This window comes from Dasypus novemcinctus, chromosome 13, assembly GCF_030445035.2.
Source record: "Dasypus novemcinctus isolate mDasNov1 chromosome 13, mDasNov1.1.hap2, whole genome shotgun sequence".
Lineage (NCBI taxonomy): Eukaryota > Metazoa > Chordata > Mammalia > Cingulata > Dasypodidae > Dasypus > Dasypus novemcinctus.
This window is the reverse complement of record NC_080685.1, coordinates 88,063,954-88,074,949: the sequence shown is the minus strand read 5'-3', so window position 1 is coordinate 88,074,949 and position 10,996 is coordinate 88,063,954. Positions and strand designations below refer to the sequence as shown.

The window sequence follows — 10,996 nt, the reverse complement described above, 5'->3', positions numbered from 1 at the left end:
ACACCAGGGAGGGGAGAAGAGAGCAAGCAACTCCCATGGACTGATATAGTATCTTCTCCACCCTTAGCTCTGAATGGGCTCTGGTATGAGATGTGAAATCAGGATTGGGTAGAAACTGGGGGTTCCATCCCAAGGAGCAGTTACCCCATTCAAAGAGAAGGAAATCTCAAGCTAAGACAATAGGGAAAGTGAGCTCAGGTAGGCAACCAGTTTGGGCAACTATACTAAGGTGACCATCATTTGTAAGTAATTCAGTTAGTTGAAAGCCAGGTGCTGCCTATACAGTTTTAGCACTGGTTCAAGAATAAGTATTTGGAACAGATGTGGCTCAGGCAGTTGAGTGCATGCTTCCCACATTGGAGATCCTAGGTTTGGCCCCCAGTTCCCCTAAAATAAACAAACAAAAACCCAAACACGCAAACAAAGGGAAAAAACTAACTCAGGGGAGCTGATGTGGCTCAGTGGTTGAGTGCTGGCATGCCACAAAAGAGGTCCCAGGTTTAATCCCCAGGCCCTGGTACCTCTAAATAAATAAATAAAGCATACATACCGAGGCATGGCCTGGTATCTCACTGTTTACCTTGATTCTTCACCACTTGATGAGCAGAATGTTCTTGTTTTCACGAAGCCTCTTCATCTACTTTTGACTCTCCCTTGTTCATACTGTGGCTGTCATTTCAATTCACAGTGTCATTTCATTGCTATGTGGTGGGGGAGGATAGGAGTGAGTATACCTAGGGAAAGGATGCAGGCTCAGGATTCTTTAGATTGCTTGGAAATTGGAGCTGACCTTTCCCTCTGAATGTTGGAATATTTTAAATTCCTGAAGAGATGTGTGAAATGCTTTGTCTGCAATGATACTGAGATTGAGATCAGGAGGTAATATGGAGAAAAGGGGGAGAAAAACTAGAAATAAAGATCTATATTTGGAAGCAGTTTAGGTAATAGATCATAAATCCAAATACTTTATAAAAGGCTAGTTTTAACTGGTGTGATATAAAGCAACATTGTCAAGAGGGGTTTGCTTAATTTCCACAAATAACACTGAGGATGTCACTATTTCAAATAAACATAGAATTCCTGAGTTAAAGTAAACTCTATTCAGTAAAGGAATGGTAGAACATTTTTAACTGGTGGACTCTATCAGCAGGTAGAATGAATGCCTAATAAGATAAGGCAAGGAAGAGACAGGTGATGATATTGAACTTAGGATTTTTTGAGTAATAACTAGGTAGCTTTATTTTAACCACTGATAAGGCCATCCTTCAGTAGGATGCTACATTTAAGTAGTTTTGCTAGGGGTAGTGACAGGTTATGAAAAACCAAACATGCCTTAGCTTTGTATATTCATGGGTTTTCAAAACACGTATTTGATTGTTCACGGAGACACACTCTCACCCCATCCCTTGACCAGAGGCATCCACTTTAGAGCTGGCAGGCTCATAAAATCCAGTTCCAAAGATTAAGACAAAAGAACTCTTTTCAGAGTTTTAAGTTAACCTTTGTGCCCTGGGCTTAAATCTCGCTGAGTCACCTGAACAAGCATTTACTTTCAAAATATTTCAGGACAGTTTAGAATGAAATGGCTGGAGTCTTGTGGACAAATTGGTGCAGGAATCCAGGGGGCGGCTGGTGGATGTCAGGTTGGCCAGTGATACAGTTATTCTGAGTCTTCCAGGGCTCTATCAGCAAAACGTCTTTACAGTTGTTGATTTTCCTGGGGCCAGAATTCATGACTCCAAGCCTGACTACATAAATTGGGTGTAGTCACCTTTCCACTAGGATGTAAGAATGATGGAAGATCATGGATGTTTTGGATTCCTCTGGAATGTGCTTCACAAATATGAAGGGTAACCATTGTGGGATGGGGCTTCTAGTCCTTTCATAAAATCAAACCCCAACTAACCCTGCCAAACTAGGAAAGGGCTACTTTGTTACTCTTAGGTATTTAGTAGTAAAATCTCTCAGACTGCTAACAAACAGCTTGAGAGGGAAAATGTGTGTATGCCCTTTAGCATGGAATAATATGAAGGCACCACTGGAAAAAATAATACACAAGTAACAGCTATGTATTGCCTAAAATGCTGTTCTAATTAATCACTTCAGTCTGCTCAAAAAACTCTCAATGCACCCTATAGCCAATGGAACTGGGCGCAGACTCTTCAGTCTAGCATTAACCCCCCCCACACACACACCCGTTTGTTCCCTTTAGCCCCACAAATTCCCTTGGAACTACTTTGGCAAGCCTGGACCTCTTGCCTTCTGGGTTCAGGAATCTGCGCTATTACCCGCACCTGCAAGGCTCTCTCCCACACCTGTGTGCCCACCTCACTCAGGTGCATTTTGTCCGGCTTCTGAAGTCCCCAGCACCTGATGATAATCCCTGCATCTTTCCTTCTCCAAGAGCTCAGCAGCTCCACTCTCCGAGGCTTAGGCGCTTTTCCAACCAGGCCCATGGTTTTACCGGTGTAAAGACCTAAAACCAAAACGAAATGAAGGTAGTTTCCCAAAGCGTGAACCTCCTCAGACCCCGCACAAGTGCAACAGGCGGAGAAGAGGACGCGGGACCCTGAGACTCTCCCTCCCTTTGGCTTTACAAACTGTCCAATGACCGGCTACGGCGGGGACATTTCTTAAGTGGTCGCCCAATAGCAGAGCGAGGGGAGCGCCTCGGCCGGGCCCTGCCCCGGGAGACGCGCGCAAGGGGAGGCTCCTCTCGGGCCGCGACCCAATGGGAGTCCGGCTGCGAGGCCCGGCCGGCAGCTCGGCGGGGATATAAAAGCCGCGCCAGCGGGCCGCCGCCGGGATTCGTGGTGTTACTGGAGACTCGTAGCGCGTCTGCAGTCAACGACCCCTCCGGAAGCTTCACCTATCGGAGTCACCATGGTGAGTGGGAGCTGGGGTCCCCCGAGTCAATGGTGAGGGGACACTGCGCGGGGGAGGGTGCCCGGGGAGCCCAAGGCAAGGGCGGGCTAGGCGGGGAGCGCGAGGGGGGTGCTGCTTGGTCAGGGCGTGGGTGGGCTGCGCGGGGACGCTCGGGGGTGTTTGGGGAGTTCATGGTGAGCGTGGGCTGTGAGAAGGGCTGGGGATCCCCGGGGAGTCCAGCCCTACTTTCCTACGGGCGGCGGGGTGCGGGGTGGAAAACTCTGAGCGCTTCAGGAGCGCCGCGGGACCGCCGAGCCTGGCGCGAGGTGCAGCTGGGGGCGTGGGCCCGGCGAGAACGTGGCGGGGTCCCGTCGGCGCTGCGCGCAAGCTCGCGCCCGCAGTCTCGGCCCGGCCGTGGAGCGGACCCGGGACCCGCCCCATCTTTCTTCCGCTGCGGTCCGGGACAAAGAGGCCCTCGCCTCCAGCCGGAGTCCCGCCTCCCTCTGAGATCACACTCCCGCGCTGGAGGCCGGACCTGGGTGGTCAGGAAGCTCCAACAGGTTTCTCCAGTTGAGAACGCGTTCATCTGGGGGCCGGGCTCCGGCCAGAGGTGAGAGGCCCACGACCTTTGGCCTCGTACCAGTAAGCTCCTGGTGACTGGGAAAGAACGTCCTTTGCTCCAGTTCTCTCCTCTTTGGGTGCCTAAGGATTTGAGATCCCTCAGTTAAAACTGAGAACTTGGGATGTGCCCCCATGCCCCGCAGGAATGTCTTGGTCCCTGTATCTCCTCTGAGCCCCTCTAAAAGATCTGAGGTTATCTTGGAGCATAGTTCCTGAGACTGCTGGGCATTGCCAGCTGTCCTCCTAGAAGATCCCCTCTGCACCTGGAGGTGTGCAGCCCTTTCAAACTGATCCTCCATAGAAATTACTCCTGTGGGCAGAGTGGGAAGGTGGGGTAGGCCTTCTGGCCTCTGCTCTGACCCTTGAGTGGCACTTGCTTGGATCAGCCTGTCTGTACTGCAGTAGCCTGGGACAGTAGTTAGAGTAGGTGCATGTCTCCCAGGAAGGGACAGTGGGTGAGCTTTCAAGATGGCTCTCACTGCAGAGCCACTGCCTCAGTTAATCCAAGGACCTGAGCTAGGAGTCTGCTGCCCCTTCAGGACGTGTAGAAGACAGAGCCTGTCCGGGAAGACCTCTTCTAGCCCCCAGTGCTGGAGCCTAGGAGGTCTTGGTGGGCCTGACTCTGAGTTTTCCCAAGGTGCTCCAGCTGGAGGGGGAGGTGGAACTGTGCAATGTTGGGAGGGGGGGGTGCTGCTTGGCTTATGGTTTTCTCTAGTTCCTTTACGGGAAGACCTAGGCTTAGTTGTCATTTTACTTAAGCCTTGAGTAAGTGAAAATGGGGGCCTAGAGGTGGTTTGGTTTAAAGTGTGGGAAGGCTTGGAAAGAGAACCCAGTTTTTTCAGGGTTTCAGGCTAGATAACACACAATTCTTAGGCTTCATCCTCTGGGGAGAAAAGGTAAAGGGTGCTCCCAGGGAGGGCTTTTCAAGCCCCACCTTCCTCCCCACACCTCACAGCATGTCCCTCTGCTCTGCTCCCCCTACCAGCGAGAGTGCATCTCCATCCATGTGGGCCAGGCTGGGGTGCAGATGGGCAATGCCTGCTGGGAGCTCTACTGCCTGGAGCATGGCATCCAGCCCAACGGCACCATGCCCAGCGACAAGATCCTGGGGAGCGGCGATAACTCCTTCAACACCTTCTTCAGTGAGACGGGGGCTGGCAAGCATGTGCCCCGGGCTGTCTTTGTGGACCTGGAGCCTGCTGTCGTAGGTGAGGGGGGTTTTGGGGGGTTCCCCTCCTCCAGCCCAAGTTTGTTTGTTTTTTTCCAGCCTCTCAAAGTCAGGGGAGAATTCTGCTTAGAGAAAGACACTTGGAATGCAGTCGACTTCCTGCCAACAACCACACTGAAGTCTGCTGCTTTTGTCTAGATTCTGTCTTCAGGAGGGGTCCTGGGGGTTTTCTGTGCTCAGGGAGGGAGATTAGTCAAACAACTTTGTCCAGAAACTGCCAGATGTTTGAGTCAGGGTCAGATTGGGAATAAAGACTGCAGAAAGGGAGTAGATACAAAAACAGAAACTTTAAATGTTTTTCCCTTCCCCCAGACTCTGAGGATAACGTTCCCTAAGGACTGGGAACTGGAACGTTCGTAACGACCTGCTCAGCCTTAGCTGAAGTAGACCCTAATCGGATGTGGGCCTGGGTAGACTTGGGCAGCTGCTGCTGGCTCCCTTCTCTTAGAGCACCTCAGTTTCCTGCTCCTGAAAATCCTACCCTCTCCCATCTTTCTAAAGATGCTGTGGATGTTATCTGTGGGCTGGATTTTCAACCAAAAGTCAAGTGAGGAGAGCAGGTGTGGCTCAGCAGTTGAGTGCCTGCTTCCCATGTATGAGGTCCCTGGTTCAATCCATGGTACCTCCTTTAAAAAAAGTCAGGTGAGAGTCCCTTGAGCTCTTCTCTGAATTCTTCTACCAAGCAGAATGAAGTGGCTAAGATGGGAGGGAGGGACTGCTGCGGGCACCTCCTGACTTTCTCCCTCAGGGGCCCAGGTAGGAAGTGGATTTCCAGAATGCTGTGTGCCCGTTACTCTGTTGTCGCTCCACCCCGGGGAGCTCCCAGCAAAGGTTCTGTGTTCTCTTGGGGAGCGCGTCGAGCCTCTCTTACCTTTGCCCTCTTTCTTCCCCTCAAGATGGGGTAAGAACTGGCATTTATAGGCAGCTCTTCCACCCTGAGCAGCTGATATCTGGCAAGGAAGATGCTGCCAACAACTATGCCCGTGGCCACTACACTGTGGGGAAGGAGATCATCGATCTGGTGCTGGAGCGGATCCGAAAGCTGGTGAGCAGAACCAGGTGCCCCTGTGCCACATACTTTCCTCTAGCCTGTCTGTCAACTCTGCCACCCCTAGGGGGAGCTGTGTACCCTGGGTGTGGATCTAGGGTCAGAAACCTGAACCGCCACCCAGTCCTGAGTGTGCCAGCTCAAGCTGAGGCTTCTGTCCTGCTTGTTTCCTCACTTTGCCAGGTCATCTTTGAACTTTGGTCCATCTCTAGGCCCAGCGTGTAGGAGGAAGCTACCTCAGCAGCCCAGAGGGCTGTTTTTAGACTCCCAAGCAGAACTTCCCAGCAGGAGCGGCTCCTGCTTAGCTTTTAACCACTTCTCCAGTTTACCCCATCCCTTGTTTGAGTCATTGAGAGCCTGGAGTGAGGCCACTAAAAGCCAGGATTTTGTCACTGTCATCTCTACAGTTTCTCTGCTCTGAGGACCTCGGAATGACAGGAGGAATGGGGTTCTATGCTCCCCACTTCAAGAATGAAAATAAAGTACCTCCTGCATTAGACCTTACTTAAAAAAGACATTTTATTTTGCTTTCACCCATGTATTTGGTATAGATTGGTACTTTTCTGATCCAAGGAATAGCTACATCAGAATCACATAAGGTATATGTTAACTCTATGGGTTCCTGGGCTCTAGTTGAGGTGTGGCCTGGGAATCTGCATGTTTAACAAGATACCACCCACCCCCAAACCAGATGGCAAAAGGAACAAAGCTGAGGACCCAGCTCTCTGGCTATAAATCCTATGCCCCATCTTACCTTTATCCCCTTCTCCCCACCACTTTATACATACCAGCTGCCTTTCTAGGTCATCTCTCTCCCAGCTCCTTGTTGATATTCTTTTCTCCCCCTCTTCAGAGATGAAGCAAAGGGGCATGAGGGAAATTTCTAGGGGTAATGAAAATATCTGTATCTTGATTGGTTTGGGGGTTATAAAGAATTACAACTTGTCAAAAATCAAGCTATACATTAAAAAAATTCATATGTTTAAGTATAAACCATACTTAAAAGGTTTTTTGTTTTCATACAGAAGTGAAAATAATTGTAGTAGGTTACAGCTTTCTAGACAGAAAAGGATTTTGACAGAAGAGATGTGGGCAGGCGATGTGCCCTCTGCATCCTTAACAGTGGTTGTCTTCTATTCTAGACAGACCAGTGCACCGGCCTTCAGGGCTTCCTCATCTTCCATAGCTTTGGGGGTGGCACTGGCTCAGGCTTTACCTCCCTGCTGATGGAGCGGCTTTCTGTTGACTATGGCAAGAAGTCCAAGCTGGAGTTTGCCATCTACCCAGCCCCGCAAGTGTCCACGGCAGTGGTAGAACCCTACAACTCAATATTGACCACCCACACCACTCTGGAGCACTCGGATTGTGCCTTCATGGTAGACAACGAGGCCATCTATGACATCTGTCGCCGTAACCTGGATATCGAGCGCCCTACCTACACCAACCTCAACCGGCTCATCAGCCAGATTGTGTCCTCCATCACCGCCTCCCTACGCTTTGATGGGGCTCTCAACGTGGATCTCACCGAGTTCCAGACCAACCTGGTGCCCTACCCCCGCATCCACTTTCCCCTGGTGACCTATTCCCCCATTGTCTCAGCCGAGAAGGCCTACCATGAGCAGCTCTTGGTGGCAGAGATCACCAATGCCTGCTTTGAACCCTCCAACCAGATGGTCAAGTGTGACCCTCGCCACGGCAAGTACATGGCCTGCTGCATGCTCTACCGTGGAGACGTGGTGCCCAAGGATGTGAACGCTGCCATCGCCACCATCAAGACCAAGCGCACTATCCAGTTCGTGGACTGGTGTCCAACGGGTTTCAAGGCAAGTTGGGAGTAAAGGAGGGGATTAGTGTGTAGCCTGTGTACCTGCTGAGAAGGGAGATACCTGTAGAGCTGAAGGCGTGAAGAATAAATGGGCTAGGGATGGGGAGAATAGGGGCAAGGAACAGCTTTAGAGGCTGTTTTTTACTTGATAGATCTCAACCTGTCTAGGTCCCAGGCTTTTAACGCTAAGCCAGGGTCAATTCTTCATGAAAGCTTGTCTTTATGAAAAGAAGTGTCAATTTTGTGTTACTTAGCTGGACAAATAGTCATTCCCTGGGTTGCCAATCATGTTGGGGGAAAGATCGGATCTACGTAGCTTGTTGACGCGTGTCCAGGACACAGCCACGTAATATGGTTCTTGCTGAGAAAGGAATGCTTTTGGAAACACGGAAAGGCCTACCTTTCAGATAATAGGAAGACATTTGGGTCAGAAGGCTTCCTGTGATCTGCCTCTGTGAAGGCATCTGCTTCCTCAAATGAAGAAGAACTTATACTCCACCCTTTGATCAGCTCACTTTCCCCAGAGGGCGCTGGGCGTATGACCTAGTTTTATAGGTTTTGTTTCAGGTTAAGAATCTAGAAAGATTAAGGGTGGCAACCGTGGCATTTAGAAAACATATTGAGCTTTCCTGTTCTGTTACACTCTGTGGATGAGTGACCAAGGAGAGAAGAGGCAGGAACTCCTCTGGTCAAACAAGAACAGCTCCTTGCTAATCTTGAAGAGTTGAGAGGAGTACTATATCAGGGAGGCAGGCTTCGTTTCCATCTCCATGCTAGGGAGACCTTTAGCTACTCACATGAAGATAAGCCACCTAGGCCGCCTTTAAGAAGCAGTCAGTTTGCTGTCCCTAGAGGAATTTAACAGGGAGCTGAATGGCCTTTATATATGCTAGATAGACCAGTGTTTAAAGTCAGTGAAGTTTAGATCCAATTGGAGATTTTCACAAAAAGTTTCATATTTTTAAACTATTATCTAAACTCCTATACAGTTAATGCCCATATCCACACTACCTAGACTCAACATGTCTCTACTATGTTTACTTATTTTTGTCTTATTACTCCATTTAAACACACTTAGAGCTCTATCACATTTCTGACATGTGTCAATATGCACTACAAAACATCTCTTATATAATATACAAATACATTCTTATGCCTACCAAAATTAATAATTCTCAAATAAAAATACGTTCAAACTTTCCCAGTTGCTACAATTTTTTTTTAAGATTTATTTTATTTCTTCCCCCGTCCCCTTGCAGCTTGCTTGCTGTCTGCTCTCTGTCTCCATTCACTGCGTATTCTTCTGTGACTGCTTGTCTCCCTTTGTTGTGTCATCTTGCGGCGCAGGCTGTCAGCTGTCTGCAGGCGCGGGCCAGCTTGCCTTCGCCAGGAGGCTCCAGCACGCTCCAGCACGCAAACCCAGGGCCTCCCATATGGTAGACAGGAGCCCAGTTGATTGAGCCACAGCCGTTTCCAGATTTTTTTAATATAGTCAGTTCTTCAAAATCAGGATCTACTAAAGGACCAGGCATTTCATCTCTTAAGGTTTTTCATGTATAACAGTCCCTCCAGTGTTGTTTTTTAACAAATTTATAGTTCCATAGTTCTGAAGGACAGCAGGGCCATGCTTCCTCTGAATCCTGTAGGGAAGAACCCTCCCCTTGCCTCTTCACAGCTTCTGGTGGTGACCAACAAGGACTTGTGGATGCAGCACTTCATTCTCGTGCCCCCTCATCATGTGGCGTTCTTCTCGTCTGTCTTTCCTATGTCCAGATTTCCCCCTTGTAAGAACACCAGTCAAGTTGTGTTAGGTAGGGCCCACCCTAATCCAGTTTGGCTTCATCTTAACTAATCACATCTTCAGAGACATATTTCCAAGTAGATCTGGCCAAGACTTTTTGAAGGGACGAGTCTTGTTGCCCTGTAGAATGTCCACATTCTGGATTTGTCTGTTTCCCTAAGGGGTATTTTAGTTTCCCTGTTGCTCAAACAAATACCATGCAATGGGTTGGCGTAACAGGAATTTTTTAGCTCACAGTTTCAGAGCCTAGAAGGCTTGCTTCCTCCCAGGGTCAGTATCTTGTGGCTGGCTGGCAATCGTTGGTGCTTTTCCATCACGTGGCAAGTACACGGCAGCGGTGCGTCTTCTTTCTCTTCTGGGTTCCATTGACTTCTAGCTTCTGGCTGTTCCCTGTGACTTCGCCTTTTGTGTCCAATTTTGTCTGCTTATAAGGATTTCCATTGCATTGGATTAAGGCCCACCTAATTCAGTTTGGATGCACCTTAACTGATAACATCTTCAAAAGCCCTATTTTACAAATGGGTTCACATCCACAGGACCAGGAGTTTGGGCCTGAACTTGCCTTTTGTGGGGGGTATGATTTAGTCCCCAACAGGCAGTTAACTTGTTCCTCTAGCCCCATGTTTCTTAGAGATTAGCTAATGCCAAATGCAAGATGACTTCCCTTCCCCAGTCGTGGGGATCCATATACAGACCCCTTCTGGGGAACATGGAACCTCGCACTAACGCTACTTCTGTTTCTTCTTAGGTTGGCATCAACTACCAGCCCCCCACAGTGGTACCTGGGGGAGACCTGGCCAAGGTGCAACGGGCAGTCTGCATGCTAAGTAACACCACAGCCATTGCTGAGGCCTGGGCCCGCCTCGACCACAAATTTGACCTGATGTATGCCAAGAGGGCCTTTGTTCACTGGTATGTGGGCGAGGGCATGGAAGAAGGGGAGTTCTCTGAGGCCCGAGAGGACCTGGCTGCCCTGGAGAAAGATTATGAAGAAGTGGGCACAGAGTCTGTGGATGGCGAGGATGAGAGTGAGGAGTTCTAGGGGGTCCTGGCACCTGCAGCACCCCATCTGTCTCCCCCGTTTTGTATCTCTCATTCCACTGTTTCCGCACTCACCTACAAATACAGTTGATGTCTCAAGTGATATGGACCTGTGTGTACCATTCTGCCTGGCAGTGGGTATGTTCTAGCCTTCCCAACTACTTCTAATCCTTCAAGTTCAGGGGCAGGGTGGCTTCTAAGCCTGGTGTGTGAGCAGCAGGCCGTCCTGATAAATATTCACAGGCTCAGGACCTGGGCTTTACTGCTTTGAGTTCATGTGGTTTCCTGTATACCCACTTATCCACAGCCCACCGCAAGGAAGAGTTAAACCTTCTCGAGGTTCTAGTTAAAGCTGCTGAAGCTTAAATGCACCTAGCTCCTGGGGCAGGAAGTCTGTCTCAATTTTTCAGTTTGGAAAGAATCAAGCCTTCTACCCATCATCCCTCCACATGGCCAAGAGAAGGCACTAGAGGTTGAATTCACTGGCCAATCTGGAGCCGCCATTTTACAATTTAGGGCTCTGTCCAGTTGTCTTAATTTCCTAATGGCCCAGCTTTGACATTGGTA

At 49.5% G+C, this 10,996-nt stretch overlaps 1 protein-coding gene across 1 annotated transcript; it reads left to right on the top strand.

Annotated features, from left to right (window-relative positions):
* Positions 1–2,782: 2,782 nt before the first annotated feature.
* LOC101438629 (tubulin alpha-1C chain) lies at positions 2,783–10,532 on the top strand. Its single transcript, XM_058274973.1, has 5 exons — positions 2,783–2,886; positions 4,472–4,694; positions 5,611–5,759; positions 6,905–7,585; positions 10,137–10,532. Exons 1-5 carry the CDS (start codon positions 2,884–2,886, stop codon positions 10,428–10,430), a joined length of 1,350 nt encoding a protein of 449 aa, XP_058130956.1. The 5' UTR covers positions 2,783–2,883; the 3' UTR covers positions 10,431–10,532.
* Positions 10,533–10,996: the final 464 nt, after the last annotated feature.

Coding starts and splice junctions, on each gene's coding strand:
- LOC101438629 (XM_058274973.1), top strand. Junction 5,760..6,904: donor TGGAGCGGATCCGAAAGCTG/GTGAGCAGAACC, acceptor CTTCTATTCTAG/ACAGACCAGTGCACCGGCCT. Junction 7,586..10,136: donor GGTGTCCAACGGGTTTCAAG/GCAAGTTGGGAG, acceptor GTTTCTTCTTAG/GTTGGCATCAACTACCAGCC.